This window comes from Trichoplusia ni, chromosome 9, assembly GCF_003590095.1.
Source record: "Trichoplusia ni isolate ovarian cell line Hi5 chromosome 9, tn1, whole genome shotgun sequence".
NCBI classification, from domain to species: domain Eukaryota; kingdom Metazoa; phylum Arthropoda; class Insecta; order Lepidoptera; family Noctuidae; genus Trichoplusia; species Trichoplusia ni.
The window spans coordinates 13,191,811-13,212,347 of record NC_039486.1 but is presented as its reverse complement, the minus strand read 5'-3'; the positions used below and the strand labels follow the sequence as shown (position 1 = coordinate 13,212,347).

At 33.9% G+C, this 20,537-nt stretch overlaps 2 protein-coding genes across 3 annotated transcripts in view; one reads left to right on the top strand and one right to left on the bottom strand.

Annotated features, from left to right (window-relative positions):
- The window catches only part of LOC113497287 (kinesin-like protein CG14535), a 564,341-nt gene extending 560,495 nt beyond the window's left edge, over positions 1-3,846 (bottom strand). Inside the window, exon 1 of the mRNA XM_026876776.1 lies at positions 3,555-3,846. The gene's annotated coding sequence lies outside the window, so the exon portion shown is untranslated. The remainder of the gene's footprint in view (positions 1-3,554) is intronic.
- A 2,166-nt stretch (positions 3,847-6,012) lies between these two features.
- The window catches only part of LOC113497237 (polypeptide N-acetylgalactosaminyltransferase 2), a 103,329-nt gene continuing 88,804 nt past the window's right edge, over positions 6,013-20,537 (top strand). Inside the window, exons 1-2 of one of the 2 annotated variants that reach the window (XM_026876698.1) lie at positions 6,013-6,538; positions 18,304-18,348. In XM_026876698.1, coding sequence (XP_026732499.1) covers positions 6,446-6,538; positions 18,304-18,348 — 138 coding nt within the window. In that variant the 5' untranslated portion in view covers positions 6,013-6,445. The remainder of the gene's footprint in view (positions 6,539-18,303; positions 18,349-20,537) is intronic. The other variant, XM_026876699.1, reaches the window with a different exon arrangement.

Sequence of the window (20,537 nt, the reverse complement as noted above, 5' to 3'; positions counted from 1 at the left end):
CGCAGAGCCGGGGGATGCACTTCAATACAGACAGATTATTACTGGACCAGACTGTGTTATAGACATAGTATATTTAATGATACATAGGTATGTATATCTTCATAGTACTTACTAATGCAGGATTTTAAATCAACACCTTTAAAGAAACAAGCTTTGCATCAGGAGGTGATGAAAAAGAGGTTTCATTTCATTAATGTTTTATTGATAGGGTTTTGTTTTACAAGCGCTGGCAAGATTTTGAATATGGAGTGTTTTTAATTGTATTGGTAGATATTTTGTAAGATGAATGAACAGAATCGTAAATTAAATTAATAACGTCATGCTAATACCAAGTACATAGGTATTTTATTAATAATGTTTTTTTTTCCTACTTTCCCACTTTAATTGGTAAGGATGAGAGACGCAAATTAAATTATATCTTGAGGGTTTGATTTTGTAGGCTCTTTGGTTTTGAAAAATCTTTGTACTGCAAAAAGTGGTCACATATTTTTGATTTGAGTATCTTCAAAGAGATTATTGAAGGGTACAGATAAAGGACATAAATGCTTTGACAAAATAATGATATCATAACTTGAATTCTTTTGTTATTAACTTTTCTATACTTTTGATGTCCTCTATGAAAGTAAAGAATTTTGAAATGCCTTTATTTCAAATGCAATAGGGGTCATTTTGGTCTGCTCTCACTATGGTCGATTGTTAGAAGTTAGCAATCATTTCTTTAGAAAAATAATAATAGCATCAGTGTTTATACAGCATACCGTTGTTTATGTTATTCCGAGATGGGGTATAGAGACCACAAGCGTGGAGGCATCCCCCTGGCACTCCCCTGGCACATGATTCCAGGCAATGTTTGTTATAAAAATCAATTCTATTGACATACAAATGAATAAATGATGTATGACGTAAATATTTTTGTAGACTTTCAGTTCGGTTAGATGAAAAGGATTGTATTGGATGAAAATATACTAAGTAATAAATAGTTAAATATGTATATTTCAATCGTTTATCATTGAATCTCCTTCTTTTTTAAAGCTACTATTTCGTTTTAACTGTACATCCCGTTGTCGGTCTGGTGGTCTGGAATCAAACCTTGCAAGTTGACTTTAATCCAGTTCCCGTTTTCCATTGGAGATGAAAATTTTACAGCATATGTATATTGCAGTACGATTTAACATTCTGATACTACGTAGAGCTGATCTGATGCTGTAACTGCAAGGTGGCCAAAGGGTTCCGCAAAAAAAACACCACCCAGTTTAAATCCTTTCAATTTTATTGTCCTTTCGAGAACTTTGAGTAGAAAGCAAAAAAGCGAACTAAGATCTTTTTTAAAGTACGTAGAGATACAGGTCCGACACTTAGAGGTCTTTTTAAGGACATGATCCAATGTATTTATTATTGCGGCATAATGATTTTTAATGTCTTAAGACATCAATAAGGTAGTCTATGTTGTGTGTTACTCTCATATAGCAGAATTATTATTATTTTAAGTTATAATTAACTTCATATACACGTATAGTTGTAAATTTTGCACGTTAGGGTGCATATTAGAGGAAGCTAACACGAGACATTATTTGCGAAATTAATAGCATATAACATGTATAATTTAGATCCAACTGTGTTTGAGATTAACGAGATTATCATACTTGTTAAACATATTTAAATTTAATAAAATTAAGCTATCCATGATTTAGGGATATAAGTATCCTTTATGGTGATAAAGATTTTATCCTATTTAATAGGTAGGCCCCTTGTACTGAAACTTTCCGAATTTTATAATTCAATTCTGTCTTTATACTTCAAAATCATCAACTGAATAAATAAAAAATACAAATAAGATACTTAAGAAGTAATTAAACGCCAGTAAATAAGAATAGAATAAATATGTATTTTATTCCTATTCCCGATACTATTTGTCTAATACGTAACGCTAGTGTTTGTTTTCCACTTTAGGGTGCACATTTAACAAGTGAGGGGAGAAGGGGCTCCATTCAACCCGGTATTAGCGAACCAGCTGACCTTGCAATAAGCCAGGGGAAAAATAAATGCGAATCACGGACTGACAAAACGTGTTTTGATGAAATTCGTTGTCTGTATTAATTTATTGTTTAATTAGAAATGCTTTGCTTTTTTTTTATTATTGGGACTACGATGGGAAGAATTAAAAGTCGTCTACTGTATAGTATTTTGTTAAATAGGTTTAAAAAAATTCTGTTTTTTGAAGTTGCTCCGTCTGTCTTCTTCTAGAATGTCTTACTTTCTTTGGATACTTTATCACTGACGCATTTAAAAAATATGTCATAGATCATAATTAGAAAAACTTGTAGACAATTTTGCAAATGCATCATAAAAATAGTGAAAACTCTAAACAAGCAGAGGTTTAATTACTAAAACATACTTGTTATTAATTGGTAGGGTACCAGCTTATAAATTATTTGTTAGTCTCAACTGGAGCACGTATTATGCGAGGCTAGGGGAGAAAGAATACACTGCACGGTACGTTATTAGCGCACCAGCTGATTTTAATATACTATTTAAATTTAAAATTAAAACTGGAATATATGCTTTGTATTTCTAAAGTAAATGTTCTTTTTTTAATTTCTTGCTGGCGTGGATTTAAATGATTAAAAATAAATACATGGCAATGGCATTTTGGCAAAAAAGAAAGATCTTTCTCTAAGGAACCTTGGGACGGTTAAAAATTAACACTAGTCAATCAAAGGTACTGAAAGTATATTAGTGTATTTTTTTAATTCAAGAAATTAGAATACTATTGCTAACATAAGTAGGTATAAAGTTGCATCAGACTAAAATCAGTGTAGTCCATATAAATCAGCAATTAAAAAAAAAGTTGCACGAAACTGACAATTTCTGTAAAAGAGGGAGTGAGGTGCTTATCGTATTAAAAAGCAAACAATTTTAATATTTTTGGAAAAATATAAAACTTATCACGGCCTTTTAGGTTCTTTACTTAATTGACATAATTTGCATCGTAAATCGCCTTCGGATATCGAAAACTGACAAGATTTTAATCTATGGTAATGAAAGCGGTTCGAAGAATTCATTAACTTCGTACTACCTGCAGGGATGATTAAATAATTAAAACATTTTCACTTCTTTTGTTCGCAAAATATTTAATAATTCACTTTACTTTTTATTTCATCCATTTGATAAAAGACTTTTGGATTAATTAAATTACAGACACATCAATCAGCAAATGTAGATAAATTTTACGTAAAGTTATTTTTAATGACTTGGTTATATAAATGTCATCATTGTATGGGTTATCTATGGGTTATTGAGTCACTTATATGTCCTGTCAAGGTTAAGAATTATCGGACTGATAATGCAGGAATTTTCTTTGATAAAGACGCCATTAAGGATGGTCTCAAATATTTAATCCTTCAAAGTTAACACTGACAATCAACTTATTAATTACCTATGGATCTGTAGGTTATTTACAATAAAAAACATGGTATAGAAATATCAGCATACTAAATTATATTAATAAAATTATTTTTATTTATTTATTTATAGTAAAAGCTAAATCATCTTACCTATAATTTTACGTCCAACAAACAAAAAAAGAACACATAACATCACTAACTTTAAAACTGAAATGAAACAAAATCAAATCGAATCGAAATTCAAACTTCGATAAAGTTTGTTACGCAGTAATCGATGACGCGGCGAGGGACGCGCGCTCCGGTCGGACACCGCACGGACTCTGCCGGGATCCCGGGATAACAGGACCGCTGCAAAGGAAAAAAGCGGGAAAAAAATGCAAGCATTATGCCGCGCTTTTCACATTTCTTTTTTAATTTCGATAGCGGTGCCATTTTATGAAAATTAAAAAGTTTTTGTAGGCTTCGGCTTTGGCTTATGAATATTATAATCAATGTTAGTGATACTTTTGTTTAGCTTTTATTATGTTAAGCTGGAGTTTGAAGGATCGCGTATTTAGGGTAGAACATGTCACTTTGGTAAAAAAAATATATATATCGGGATGTTTTTATAACTTTATCTATGTAGATAAGTATGTGTACAAGCTATTTTAATTTAGCAAGATGAATTTTACTTAGGAAAAATGAACTTTTTACCTTGAACATGTTGAAGGAAAAAGCTATTTCAACAATAAACAATTCTAATATGCAAAAGATGAATAGACCCTTCCTGATACAATGACTATTTTAATAGCAGTTTCAAATAAAAATTATTAAAAACTAGGAACAGAAATTACTATACCTAACAATGGCATTAAATGCGGATGAAAATAGAAGACAATAAATCCAATACAAATTAATTCAAATTGGCACATATTGCCACCGTGTTGCGCCATGTTCTCAGTAAAAATCATTTTGCAGGAAACAGCGACATCTCTACGGTAGCTTTAGAACACAACGTCCAACTTTTTGTAGGAAGTTTGTAAGTAGCGCCGATAGGTGGCGCTGTTTGAAGCTGTGTAACGCACTATCAAAAAGCTCGTTAATGTTTTCTTTATCATGAATGTCATAATAAATCACACGTAGGACAGCTTTTAAAGAATAATAAAACATATACTTTTATTAAAACGCGTTGGTCCAGTTTATAGGCATTGTGACTTTTGTTGCTTTTTTATTGGTTTTAAAACCAGCATTGACGGGATATCATTCTGAGACTGCGGCCTATTTAATTATCGTGCTGACAATAAAAATATAAGTCAGTAACTTTGATAGCTTCACCCACGTACAACAGTTTGGTGGAAGGAGCATGGCACTCGTAAACCTCACATAACATGCCGGTCGGTAACTTGACATGGGCCATTTTAGTGTTCATAATAAATTAACGATCTGAAGATCCGTACCGCTAGAACTATTTATGGTTTATACGTGTGATCCTTAACAAACGAGATTTGAGATAAGATAACATTCTTGCAACTGACTTTCACTTTGGATTCGTTTATGAAGTAAAGTAGATAATTTATTTTATAAACTATTTTGGAATGAACCAAAAATGAGTTAACCTCGTTACGATTAACTCAAAGATACACATCATTATTCTCGTAACTAAGCTTGGTCGGACAGCCGATCGATCGGCTCGCCAATGACTATTGTGCGTGCAGTGAGTTGGATCCCAGCATTGAAACATAGTTTGTGATATCCTTAAAAGCTTCGTCTAAGTCTGGGTTTTCTTTCTGATTACGATTTGAATGTTTGTGCCTCTGCGGAAAGTGCTTTACCGCAGGGTTAAAAAATCTGTTGTGTAAAACTTGTGAGTACCTACTAATTATTACGATTTGATTCAATTTGAGAGGGAGCCAAAGAAAAAGAAATGCTTTTGTTCCGTCTACTCAATCTACTCGATACTAGTCATCTAGGTTCTAAACATAATAATTGTATCTATAATTAACATAATAATTTTATAAGCTTGTACAATTACTTTAATATAGGTTTTTTCAGAAGCTTAGAAACGAAAACAACTTAGCAGAGTCAGCGCCCGTGAGCCAGCATTTTTGGACAAAGCTCCCCAAATTGAATCATGACGACATTAATGCAAACGTTCTTATTACAATCTTACTTTCCTTAGAGAACAGTGGACAATTGCCAAATGTTTTCACTTCTCAAAAGCGCAGATAGAATGAAAATTTGCCAACTCAGTCGCAGCTATAAAAATAAACAGTCTGTGAACGATATATACTTGGAAAGCTTCGGAATTATTAATTTCACGGTCTTGGCTTTAACGAGGTAAACAGTATTCTAATAAAATTACCATAATACTTGACGTGCTCATCAGGACATAATATATTCAATAAGGCGATGCGACTATCGAAAATTAAGTGCATAGGTTTAAGCTCGCGATAATGATAAACAGCTGATGCTGAGAGTAAAAGTGAACTTTCCAGTTCAAAGCTCATAATATAAAGTATTATTTAATCGAAATATCGACCGATTAATTTAACAAACGGAGGTTGTTAAATTAATCATGGTTAGTTCAAGTTATAGGAACTTGATTTGAAACAGCAGGATGGAAACGACTAGTGTGCTGCGTAGTATGTGCATATATCTCGTACTTTCATAGTAAACCCTGTCGGATACAATATGGACCGGTTACTAGAGGCTTGTTGCCAGGCAACCTCGTCGTAAAGACACTGACCAGGGAGAACAATGCATGGAGAGTGCCACCGGCCACCGTACGGTGCACAGTACGTCGATTCCTCGCAAACTGTGCAAGTTCTATTTTCGTTCGGTGTCGAGGACCGATACGCGCATGACCGGCAGCTATCTGTGTTGTTCTGTGAACTGTGTTCAGTCCGCACGCCGCACCACCGAGCGCGGCCGCGCGCCGCGTACACAACACAAAATAATAACAAACGCGACGCGACAACGAACGCCTCACAGAAAACGAGTGTGATCCAAACAGTGCTACATTCCTCATTCAAATACGAATAGTTTTTTTTTAAATAAACAAAATGAGACGCAACGTCAAAATCCTGTTCCTAATAGGAGCTGTGTGGATGTTTTTCCTATTTTACTACATGCAGCCTGATTCAGCACAATCTAAGGTATGTTGATTTATTGATGTTTCTTTAGTGTCCGTTTGGAATTTCGCCAAATTGGTGGAGCGTTGTTTATCAATGATCAGCTGTTAGGTTAAGGATCGCTGCAACCTCCGGCGGGGTTGCAGTGCGCATGTCGCGTGCCGCCTACGCGACATGTGATAACTGCAGCCTATTTACTGAAAATACTATAATCTAATTAAATGTGAAAGTATATAATTACACTAATGATCAAAATTATCGATTTACCTTGACCTGGAAATGTCTAGAAAAATCTATAAAATGAGACTTTCGCGTGAGATAGTTGCGACTTACAGCCAGTTACAAAATAACATGGATTGGAGGCTAATTACTACATAGAATGGAATTGCATATACGGTATAAAATGCCTGCAAGATTATATAGTAAATACATGTTCTTCAGATTTCTAGTTTACATAAGTACATGTTACTAGTGATTATCCTAATGATTAACGAGCACCTCATAGATAGATATAAAGATGTCGATATAATAACACCGAGATGCTATAATTAATTGATAAAGCCCCGCTTAAGTGATCAGTATCAATAAATTAAGTCTGTTTCTAGTAGCTAATTACTGGTTTGAACGGAAACGCAATCAATCAGTTTTTGATAGCAGCCATAAAATTTACCAAAAAAGCAACGACTGCGTGCGACTTTTGAATTTAGAATGAGTTTTCGAACGATACAGTGAAAGATTACGACAAATTGATGTTTATTAACACTTAATACATGATTGATGTGATCAATAGGCCGTAAAACAGTTAAAATTATTGTTTTTATTCAGAATATTGTCCGTTTAAAAATAAAGAACAAGCTGTTTTAGTATTGCCAAACTGGTTTGTGATTATCGCATATTCAAATTAGCTTTTTAATTAAAATTGTATTGCAAAATATTTGTAACTGCATTCGAAATTCGAACACGCCTTTTTCTCCTTTGGCTCAAAATTTTAAATGAAACTTTTTAGAAATGTTTTAATATCAACTTATACGTACTCCGCGTACGCTAAAAAAAGTTATTGTGTAGACATGCAAATTTAAAACATGAAATATTCATGGGATTTGTCATCGCAATTCAAGAGTATTAGAAATATTTTGTTGTTTGGTGCAGTTCCTAATATAACAAAACAGATAGTAGAAAATTATCTGCTTACGTAAATGCAAATAGCGTCTTTATTAGACTGTGTAGGACTCATTTTCACCTTTCTATGTCAAGATAAGACAACGGAATCATAGAGTAATAAACACAACAGCGGAAATGTACCTTTGTAACAATTTGTATTATAAATAGGATAAGATACTCGTATGTTAGAAATATTTATATTTTTGCTCAATTCTCTCGTTTGTTTCTTGCTCAATTCGGTTCTAGACCGGTAATTCAACGTATTTTTTGCTCTTTTTTAAGCCCATAGAGTAAATGAATTGTTTTTTTTTAACTAATCATGGCATTGGACATGTTTCTGAAGGCCAATGTCAATTTTTTTTATATATTTACTTTATCAATAACATTCATCAATTTTACTTGCAAAACTTTCAGTACCTTGAATAACATCAATCTTATTGATTTTCCTGCTCGATTATAGTTTCCATCATTTAATAATAAATAATACACGTGTTATAAATGACTTCATAGTACCTACAATATTCTTACTTCTTTGAATATGATCCGTGGGAATTAAAAAGAACCTTTTCCTATTTGAATTCAAAACAACGATAATACTGCTTACAATTTGTTTATAATATCAAATTAACAATAAAGATATCTAGTATTGCCTACCTACTTAACAAGTTTTATTATTAATTCAACTTTCAACTTTAATTTCGCAAAAGAGTCGTAATTTATGACTGAATTTGGCAATACCGACAACACTTTTCACTAAGGTTAATAAATTAAAAATAAAAATATTTCATAACTGCTCACTGACACTTAGAGACGTTGGCACGTTGGCTGGATTTAAAAAAAAATAGAAAGACAAATTACTATACTAAGATAAGAACTAACAAACACGCGAGAACGTCAATAGCATTATAATAAGCAAAGCAAGGTTTGATTAATATTTGACTGAAAATACGTCACATAGTATAGGAACAGACAAATTACAACAAGAAATTAAAACATTCAACCTTTGACACTCGAAGCACTAATAAAATATGTACATCATTGGTTGAAGCTCTATAGGCTCACTCCCAACAGAATCGTGGTCTTCGAATTGACAATGAGATGGCACTTGGAACTAGACTCCAGCGCTAATTCGTGCAATGGCATAAGTTGGAACAAGGGTCGATCGATAGGCAACGAAACGATACTGATGATACTCGATCTTGGTTTAAAACGATAGTACATAAGAATGAAGGACAGAATCTAACTAATGTATAAACTAAACTTAATTGCGACTCGTCCACAGATAAATAGATAAACCGGTTTTGTGGAGCACTTCATATTGTAATTGTATATTTAACAAATAATAAATAAAATCGATCAAAAACAGAACCAAACTCGTTTCGGCAATAAGAATACTTTTCTGGAATCACGCGCCTGTCCGTCAAATGTGTACCGGCCCTTAATAGCTAGAAGCCATTGAATGAATCTGATACATGTTTGCATTCTTGAGTAAGGTATGGCTACGGACAAGGCAGCCTTGTTATACAAAGAAGATAAGCAAAGCTAGATTAGCGGCATGTGCGGTGCACTGAATTGTAATTAGGATTAGGTGGAGCGATGGAATTTATCCACGTATCTTCGGCTAAAATGAACTCATTTATACAGATATTAATTATGTCAGATATGCGGGATGCACTTAGCAAAAAGTCTTTGCCCAGTAACTTCGTAAACACCATTTTATAGAAGATAAAATTTAACAAAAATCCCCTTCAGTAGAAACTGACACCCCTGCAACTTTTAAGTGGCTCGATCGATTTTTACCAAACATGTCTAAGAAGAGTCGCACATTATTCATCTTTAATAGAAAACAAACTAATCAAGCGCAATCCTTACAGGATCTATGATGCCACAGACTTCTTTATACGTCACGATTGAAACAAAATGTTGTAATACATACAATAGGATTGAAAACGTATATAGTTTGACAGAGACGGACACTAGTGTGGTTGAATAACATTTAGTTATTAAAATATGTTTAATTGTATGTTATATGTTAATGGATGACTTATCCATGATCGTTAATGATGCTTTAAACATTCCTCGATTACATGACGCGAATATTTACAAAATAATGTTCATTTTGACTTACTCAAATAGTTTTTTTATATAAGGCCACCCCTTTGTCATCCAGATTTTGTGCCCCGCTCATATTTGAATCACTTAAATGCTAATCATTTTCAACAAATAGCTTGCAACTAGTGCAGTCTCTATATTTACTTCATATTTGGGCAAGGACACACCACCATATCAGGGAGGACAATATAAAGCCATTTTCCTTAATACATGCCACTAATGGTTGCGTAAAGATAACGTCACTGCACTGTGGGTATATTTTTCTTGTAGTAGCTAAGTTTTATATCAAAAACTAGCTGTAACCAGTGGCGTAACTATACCGTTTGAGGCCCGTGGCAAATTCGCCGGATGGGGCCCTCCCTTCTGTAAAATTTCTGTACTTCTCCTACACATAAACTATAAGTGTGCCAAATTTTATGCTCCTGCGTCCGCGCATTTTTCGTAAAAAGGAGTCCAAAGCTTTGGACGTATTAATATACAGATTAGGATCCTTCTGTGTTCGCGGCCCTCTCTGACCAGGGGGCCCCTTTTGGCTCGGGGCCCGTGGCATTTTGCCGTTTTACCACCCTATTGTTACGCCACTGGCTGTAACCTTGCGGTTCTGTGTATATTATGTAGTTTCTTAAGAGTTAAGACACCATTGACTAACGGTGAAGGAAGATGTAAGGAAACCTGGATTCCAAATATCGGAGTTTGGAATCACCAACAGTGAGCTAGCATAGTGATCAATGCTCAAAACTTTCTTATACATGAAGAGGCCTATGCCTAGCAGTGGGACAGTCAATTTTTACTAACGAGTCAGATTGCCCATTATTTTTGAGCCTCAAAAACCGGAGATACATCGTTTTGAAGTATGAACCTTATGAACTGATTTCTTTGATGTGGTCAATACTTTTATGGCTTTAAGGCAAACTGGTTGTGCATCTTAGATTGGTATATCTTGCTCAACGATAATCAGAGGCTACACCGAGCTTGTTAATGCGATCCCAGTCAAGTTGAAATTATTGTGAGAGTCATTATGGAGAGCAACGCTTGGATAGCGAAACTTTTCAATCTAAATATTTTGTATTCGAGTACAACTCTTATATAATTCTTTTACAAAAATCAAAGATTTTATTATCATATAAAATAAGACATAGTCCCTGGACTATGTCTACGAAAAAAAAAAACTTTTTTAACATTTTTGATGAAATTTTATTCAGTATTTTACACTCCAATGTTATGCATTGGCAACTAGATATCGAAGTTCAAACCAATTTCAACCAACAAAACAAGCCTGATAAGATTCAAATTAGTCCAAAACAACAAACGATTAATAGAATAATGGCAACAATAGCAATAGACACAGACTATGACCGTTAGGAATTGTTTCCTTTTCGGACCCTCGCTGACATAATCTAATGATACGGTGTAAATGTGAAAACATCGTTAGCTTACGTCAAGGCATCAACTGATCGTTCTCAAATTATAGGTTATGAGATTTGATTCGACATAGTGTACGAACGACGTACATATAGCTAAGAGAGATTTTAGTAAAACTGATTGAGGTAGGTAATCTGATGGTGTATGTAGCGTTAAGAATTAATGAATTGGTTAATATGACCAAGGATGTTCTTAATTGTTTTACAATACATAAAGAAATAGTACATACTCTTGCTAACCTACTTCTTGAATTGGACAATGAGTTTAGTGCTTTTGAAAAACAGGTTATCAAAAAGAGAAGTTTTAGTTAATTTTTAATTTTTTAAATAAGTTATACAAAGGTCGTACGTCGCTGTATTCAATTCTTTTTTTTAATAAATAGGTCTTCTTTGCTTCCTATTTCGTGTCTACAAAGTTATAGACAATATAAATATAGTTACTGTAGCCAATTAAGTTACGTTCGCATATTATATTGTGTTACAGCAAACGTGATGCAACCCCAGCGTGTTAAAGTTTAAATCCAATTACGTTAGTGAATTATATTTTATTTGAAACATTAGCCACTGCGGAAGTTCTCTCGCTAGAACTAAAATAGATACAATATTCTTCACTTCGGTTTTTAACTTTAAGTATTATTTTTTTGTTCTTACGATGTTATTCACATAATAACTGTGACCTCTACGACTCTTATTGGGTAACTGTCTTATGTTATACACTTTAAAAAGTTAAAGTTCTAGGCTATTGTTATGTTTAGTTTTTTTGCCTTTCTTCTCATTTCTTGGTTTTTAAAGTGTAATAACATGGTAAATATTGTAAGTTTAGTTAGCAGTGTACCGAAAAATTGAGGATTTAATATGGTATGTAGAAGAATTAATGCGCTAAATATTTATGAACTTTTATTTTTCCTTTTTTTTTGACAGTTAACAATAAATTGATGATGAACATCACAAAATCTCAATATTAGTAGATAGAGGTCGTTTTTGTGTTTTTATTTTAATATCTTATAATATAACAAAATCCTAAGTCTAGTAAGTTCCAACATACATATTAATAGCCACAATAATATTAAAATATCTTTGTAAACAGATTTGATTAATTATATTCCGATATCCGTGTAGAAACACGCTAAGTAACATCTCGAACAAATAAATCGGAGTTGTAATGACGTGTGAAGTTCCTTTACAATGGCCTTGTGATGCAACTGACGTTTATTCAGAATCACCCCGTACCGTTGATCACTATTTCTAGCTTACATCTTTCCCGTTCAATATTCTTTTGAGCCACGCATTGGATGTGGTCAACAAGCCAAATCCAATACGCGCGACGTGTCGCAGTTTCGATCGCCGCATAGGACAAAAGTTTGTGTGATCCACGAATGTTTCTCCTGAGGCTGGGTGTCTTTGAGCATGTGACTTTGGTGTTTGTGAAACCCGCCGCGTCATAAGGGCTAAATACCTTATAATAAATAGCACATTTAAGAAGAAACTCAGAAGATAAAATAGTTTCAGGAAACGAAACAGAACTTGTACCTTTTTATGATAAAAATGTACGACCATTTCGTCATCAAACAACAATACTTATGATTGTTAAATAATCATTAAATCATAATACGGGTTTTTATAATTAGTCTTCTATTTAAATTAAAGTAAATTAATAAACCATTATATAAACTTACATAATTACTTCTCTTTGAAACTGCACTGATGTGTGGGCAAACGATTTGTAATTTGCTGACTGTTATTAACGGCCATAATTAGAGTCCTAAGTATGTTAGTCGAGAAATTCCTTAAAGTACCAAATTGTTCTTGGATATGCTGTGAAAACCAGTAGAGTGAGACACTTACATATAATTTCACTTCGCTAACTGGATGTCAACAAACTAACCTTTTATAATCACACGGAAGCATCGATACACAACCAAACGTATAAAAGCGCATGTGTTACTTCCTAACCACATTTTTTCATCGCTCCATACACTATTCCGCTATTATCGACTTTTAGGGTTCTGTAACCAAAGGGTGTAAACGGAACCCTATTAGTAAAACTCCTATGTTTGTCCGTCTGGCTGAATCTCATGAACCGTGATAGCTAGGCAGGTGATATTTTCAGAGACGATGTATATTACTGTTACTAAATTAACAACAAATAATCAAAATAAAAATCAAGGTTAAGTAACGGCTACTACAGCCTTACAAATGATGGGTACTATTTTTTTTATAAATTTGTTTCTCTTTAGGCAATTTGTATGGAACCCTCTAGGTCGCGAATCTGAGTCACTCTTACCAGTTTTTTTTTGTTATTATTACCGCACTAAATGTTCTCTTTATCGAAAGTAGTAAATATTCCTATCGGTGCATTAAAATATGACTATTATATATTCTGGTTTAATACTTACTAAAGAGTATTCCATCATCGAGTATTAATATGAAAGCTCTTGTCAAAATGTCCGTTACAATTTTGAAGCCAAACCGCAAAATCCATTTCAATGTTTGGATGGAGATTAATGCAGAAATAATATTATACAACAGCTATCATAGAGATGAATGGAGGTTTAAACCGCACTAAAAATATTATTATTACGTGTTTATCCTCACCCATCAATTCCTTTCGAGTCATTTTATCTTGTTTGTTCAATTTTAAGGAGAGTAAAGCGTACCTTTTATCCTTCTAAGGACGATTCAATATTTACGTTGGGAATGGTCGCCACGCTCTGCCGTCGCTTCGAATTTGACCTTCGATGTGACAATAAGAGACCCTGGGATATTGAACTCACCGACTCCATTTTACCTCGTTATAAAGTTGGAGAAAAAGACACATTTAGAAATTCGGAATTCAAATTTGAATTCTTTTTTCTCGATGCCGCATTTTAATGTGCCAGTGATGTAAAAAGCGGGCGAAAGATCGGCATGCAGGTTTTAATATTATTTTTAGTACAAAGTAAAAGTAATGGTTTTTTAATCCCAATTTAATTGAGAAAGGAATTATGAAGTCAGTTTACTTTCTACCGACAAACAAATATTAAACATTAAAACATATTTGTTGCGTAATTAAAGGAATTTTATAGCTATTTTCATAACAAGTGATAATAAGACTCTTTTTTTGGGTCCTCTTTGAGTATTCTGAAGTTTTTTTTCAATATAATTTCAAATCTAGATATTTCACACTATACGTCACCCGGTAGTGCAATTTCATCTACTTTCAACTTAGCGTCTTCATGTAAACTTGTAAAAAATTAGCGCCTACAGTGTAACTTCACAAGTTTGATGGAGTAAGAAATATATGTATGTATCATAGTATCTAGATTTTGTATAGGTAGTCATGGTTTAAGAAGAAATTTTTGACAAGAATTTATTCGCCTCAAGGATGCCAATGAGACAAACTATGATTTTGTTAATTAGGTCCGGTCGCGGCCAAAAATTTGATAATGTATCATAATTCACGAAAAGCCAAAAATACATGTATAAACGCGAAAATTTGTATGTATGGATGTTCGGATGTTTGTTCTTCTTTCACGCAAAAACACTGAACACATTTAGACGAAATTTGGTACAAAGATACTTTATAATCTGGATTAACACATAGGATATTAATTATTCCAATTTGATGTTTCCGTGACATCATCTTCAATTTGTAGCAGGCGGGACCGCTGGCAACAACTAGTCTATTATAAATACAACAATGTAAAAAAAAAATGCTTAGCTGGTTTCATCATATATCAATTCACTTTTACCCATTAAAAGTCAAATTCATGTCTGGTTCATTATTATTACAATTTCACAAAGTTCTGTCGCTCCATCTGTTATTCCGTAAATGTTACTTGACATTCGATCCACTTGGCCCACATTAATTGGTCTAAAAGACGAATTAACTCATTTAGTTTCATGCCCGTAATTTGCAAGGTTAATTTGAGGGCAGTCAAATGTTTTATGTTACACGAAATACAATGTTGTGACGGGATTCTGTGTTTACTCAGAATTAAGGTGTTTTTGATTGGCTTTGTTTAAAAGCATAAAATAATCCATTGGTAAATCCTTAAACCTATTGATAATACTCTTAGTATTTCTAGTTAGGTAATTAGCTATTAAACTCAACAAAACATACAAGAACACAATTTTTGATCAAGTTTTCGCATATTTATTCGTTGATACTTATGTGTGTATCTTTTCACAACTGACAGATTTCAATTGAGTAACTTAAACAATCGATTTTTGAATTGTTAGTGTATCAATAGGTTAGTTTATATACAAAACAATTCCACGAAATCTGTCATAAAAAGTAGATTGTTACAAAAAATGATTGTTCCAAAGTAAAATGATCAATAGCACGAAAAGAGGTTTAATAGCATCAAACCTTTTCTTGCAAAATGAACATTTCTTTTTTTCTGTAACCTAACACTAATGGCGTCTAACACGATAAACAGAAAGTTTATACCTCAAACATTACAGCAGGGTGCAGGGTTAGAAAGGGACGGACATATTGCGGGGACAGAGACAAGTGACTGCTGGCTACCCCAAGTTAAAGGAAGCGGAGGGTTGCCCGATCAATATAACATCGCTTGGGGAGTATCGGTGGCAGTTGTAGAGAAAACTGCAGTTCATTGACGCGGCTGTGTTAGTATTTTATTTTATAACCTTTTTATTTGTAGTTTACATTTGTTTACTCCAGACAGTTTTATGTAGGTAAATAAAAATAAACAAGTGTAAAAAAATATCTATACTTCCAAACATTTTAGAAATCATGATTATACATATTCTTTATTCGAATTTTAACTTACAACGTATGTTTGCCAGACTTGATAAGAGACTATGACTTACTTCATTTTCTATCAGGCTTGGACGTATCAAGACTAAAACATTTTATAATCTGTTGAAAAAAGAGTCATAATAAACAAAAGTAATCTGAAATAAGATGACATAATAGTATCCTTACGTTAGTATATTTGCATCCAAAGAGGTTATCTACCTGTTATCAGCACGTGGTTTCGCCATAGATAACGCACTGATTACATACCACAGCTAACGGTCAATATTTAAGTAGCCAAAGTAGACAGGAGATGATGAAGAACAGACGTTACTTCCGAATCTACTTTGTTTGGTGTATAGCCAGTATTCGTGATTCAAAGAGTTGTTAGGGTCCACACACGTTAACGAAATGTATAAACATACTATGTGTCTGTGTTGTGTTTTTTACCGGATAATAAAATATTTAAATTATTTCTTATAATTTTTCCGCCAAGTTAGAATAAAAAAAAAATCTTTGTGTTTCCGGGGTTTCTCGAACATTCAAGACTCAGGACAAGTATTCGTGGATCACATAATATGCGGGGATTGAAACGGGGGTTTGGCGTGGTGACCTCAACCACTCGGCTATATCTGCAGTTTAAAACAAGAACAAAAGTAACTCCTGCATCTCTCAAAATCAAAGGCTTACAAAACTACCAATCGTTAACCATTATAAATCACCATACCTCACTCAAAAAAACAAAAGAGCAGCTACAACCAGCAGTAAACATTACATCACAGCTACAACCACCATCACATACATTTCACTAACTGAAATAGGATTTTCCTTTACCTTTTTTCCTCCACGTTTGAGCACGTGTCGTATTCCGCCCCTTTGTAGGCAATTTGCGCCATGATATATTAACACAAAGGTAACATCCCTCTAGTGTGTACATTTAAAAGTGCACTTACTTTTGGTCCTTATATCTTTGCATGGCGTGTGCTTGTGTTGGACAGATGTTATTTGTTAAGAGATGACTAGGAGCGACTTCACGCCTTTTTCCCGAAAATGGTTTGGTTCGGTTTTGGTGTGAATTTGGATCTGGATTCGGTTTTGAAATTGTAGGTTTTATCGAAACAAACCAAGGTGGAATAATGATCGCTAATCATATTTAAACTAGTGCTACTGTACGAATAAGCGTTAGTGCCTGATTATCAACTTTGGAACCCGTTCATAACCCAAGAATAACGAAACACGATAAGACAATTTCGTCTTTTTGCTCGTAGTGTCACGACAAAACAATTTTGTCGTTGTGTAGTCTTATGGGGAAGTAAGAACATGTAAATAAATATCCAGGTACGGATAAATTGAAGTTTTTAATCAATTGCAAATTAAAAGTTTTCAGCGTTTTGTCTAAAATACCGTACTGAAATAGAACGTAACTTATCGTTTTTATGTGTTTACGATATCCATGCGAACTTTGGTTAACTACCAGTCCTAATTCATACTTACGTTTTAAATTTACGACTTAAACACCGATTAAGTAACGGAAGTCGACGTTTAAAGCTGTTGTAAAGACTGATAAAAACGCGATTTAATTTATAAAGTTAATTATTAATTGCGTCATCAGATACCCTATAGCGTTATTAGGCCTACCTTGTGTAATTGTGTAAAAAAGATGCCGCTCTACATTATGTAGTACGCTATCTCGCTTTTACAAATGCATGTCTTACTGTATGCTCGCGATGTCATCGGTAGTATTATCGGCCACCGGTTCTAAGTAAGCACTATGAGCCTCGGTGTGATCGTACACGTCATGACTACGGTTGGCGTATAATCAGTTAGGTGAGCACGAAAAGGTGAATATGTATGGAAATAGTCCACTCAGTACTGCTAACTCGGCGGCTGACTAAACGTTAGATATGATAATACTTTAAGATGTAGATAGTATAGCCCAGGCATACCCACTGAACCGCACTTTGTTTTTTGAAATACAATGCGACATGTTTGACAGGCGAATAGTTTATTTTATTGTGTGTTGATAATGCATTAGCTACCTTCAAACAAGATACATATATTCTAAACAAAAACAACAATCCTCTCGAGATCGACATATAGCATCGAATGATTTGAGATTGGCTTAGAATAAATAATCCACGACTCGCAGTGCTACTATGTATCGTGAACAAACAAAGCCACAGCGATTGACAAAAAATGTGTAATTATACACTTTAATTTGAGTTCCATTTCCGTAGTAGTTTTTTTTTTTTTAAGATATACCTATACCACTGTCAATTTTATGTTTTGTGTTGCCCTATTTTTTTTTTGTTTATCCCTGATTCCAAATTACCTTTATTTTATTTTTTTCTTAGAATGAGCTGAATCCGGAAACATTCTACAACGCTGGACATGGACAGGTTCGTTGATTTGAACTCCCTATATCTTTCACCTCTTCAAAATATTACTCAGCAACTGTTCTTGCCAAGGTGTCGGTTATTTGGGTTTATGTCCCTCAAAGACAAGTGATGTTTCTACGAAGCAAATTATATTTAGTTGAAAGAAATCCAAGTGACTTCGTTCTTTTATTTTAATATATCAGAGTGCTAGAAGAGAGTCATTTGTCTAGAGGGACAGATCGCGGTGGGTTTACTTTGTATTATTTTTGGGCTCTTTATTCGCTTATTTGCATCCTTCCATCTTTCCGCTATTCATAAATTAATTGGCTATCAATATCATATAAGGTTTAAACTCAATTTTCTAATATAATTATCGAGGCTTCTAGTAATCGATGAAGGCTTTTTAACAATACATATTTCAACCAGGCTTTTGTGAGAGAATTCTCGGTAATCATCCAAAGTACTGGAGTCGGCTTCGGCGAAAAGCTCGTTCCCTATTAAATGGAACTTAACATCATTATCAGGGAATTTCCAGGCGGCTTCCATTCGCCACGATCGTGACCCACTTATTTTGCTTCATTCACTCTCATCACATACATCATGTATGTCTAGTTTAAGGCACTTTTGACCTAAATTTTCCGGATCATCTACAAATAGCTCAACTTTATCTCGCTCGATGGTATTTCGCCTAGTGCTATTTTACGCCCTCTTACTAAAACCGAGTGAAAAAGTATGAAGCAAACTTATTTAGAAAATCTTATAGACAAAAATGATTTTATAATTTTTGCATTACCTATTATCAGGGATAACAATATCTTATGTAGAGTCCTTACTTGTATATTTAATCCTTCCAGAAAAAAACATTAATTTCTCGTAAACTAACTCGTACAATATCTTAATTCTAAAAGTTTCCTGATCCTTTAAGGTCGTTTCGATAGGATCCCATAAAAGTTCACTAAAGCAGTTTAGTACCCACTTCTGTATGCAGCGATTCCGGATCTTTATTTTAAGAGGTCTCGATATTCCAAACACGAATAAGAAAGTGAACATTTTAATCCGAGTCACGACTGTTTCATCGTAAATAACTATTAATAAAAACGTCATTTTGTTTTGTTCGCATTTGGGGATATCCTGTCTTACAAGGCAATCTCGTAAAGTATTGTGTAACGTTGGTTTTATATGAAAACCTCCTTTTACGATGCTTTATGTTTCTCGTAGTGTTTCCTTAGAGATTTGGGTCGTTCGGTAGTAGTCCTGCTTGGGTTTTAATGGTCTTTTAAAATGTTGTTTATATATGCGTTTAATCACTTCAGAATATTCATCGTCATAATAAATTCTACAAAGCACTAGGTATTTGGCAATTGCGCAAGTTCTTCATTTGATTATTTGCAACTTACCGTTTTGCTTACAGTTAACAAAAGAAATTTCGCTGAAAACGTTAAAAAATTCTTGCAAAAACTGTCGGAGCGTGAATCTTAGACGCTCGTCCTCGGTAACAAAGTGACGCAATTTAATGAGATTCCTGTTATGAATGTAGAGTACTGTAGACTCGTATAACTGCAGAGTAAGCGGCTTACACTGCAGGTTAAAAATAAAGGAGGGAAATGGAGTCCTAGATTCTCGGATGAAATGCAATCTTTGTTTCGGAGCCGTTGCAATATTTCAGTTGCAGACAAATGCAGTCCATTACGTAAGTTCCAAAGATTTCGTCGTGTCATGAAATAAATTCAAATTTGGAACGGTCTTTCTGTGCTGTTATGGATCTCTACAGTTTTTTATTTTTGTTGTGATTGTGTCAACCAGTGTTGTGCAGTTTTTTTATATCATTCTGCGCCATATGTTCAATATTGGGATATTTCATTGGATTATTCAACCTTATTTCCAAATCAGGTCGTCTGTGATATTTTTCTTATTTATAAGACGTATAGGAAATCATGCTACAGATAGGTCAATATATTCGAAATCTCTGCTCAATAAATCAACCTATAGCAACATTATTATTTAACATTCATTATTCACATGGGAGCTGGAAATGATAGTTATCATTAACGTACCCTATAGTGAAGTTTGCATTAAAGCAAATATTACTGTCACGTTTTGTATCATCACGGTTTGGTTTGGACAAGGCTTTCATTGAGTTCATATGGGTCATGTTTATATTGATTCAAATAACGGATGAGTTAACACAAAAGCTTGGATTATAGGGTAGG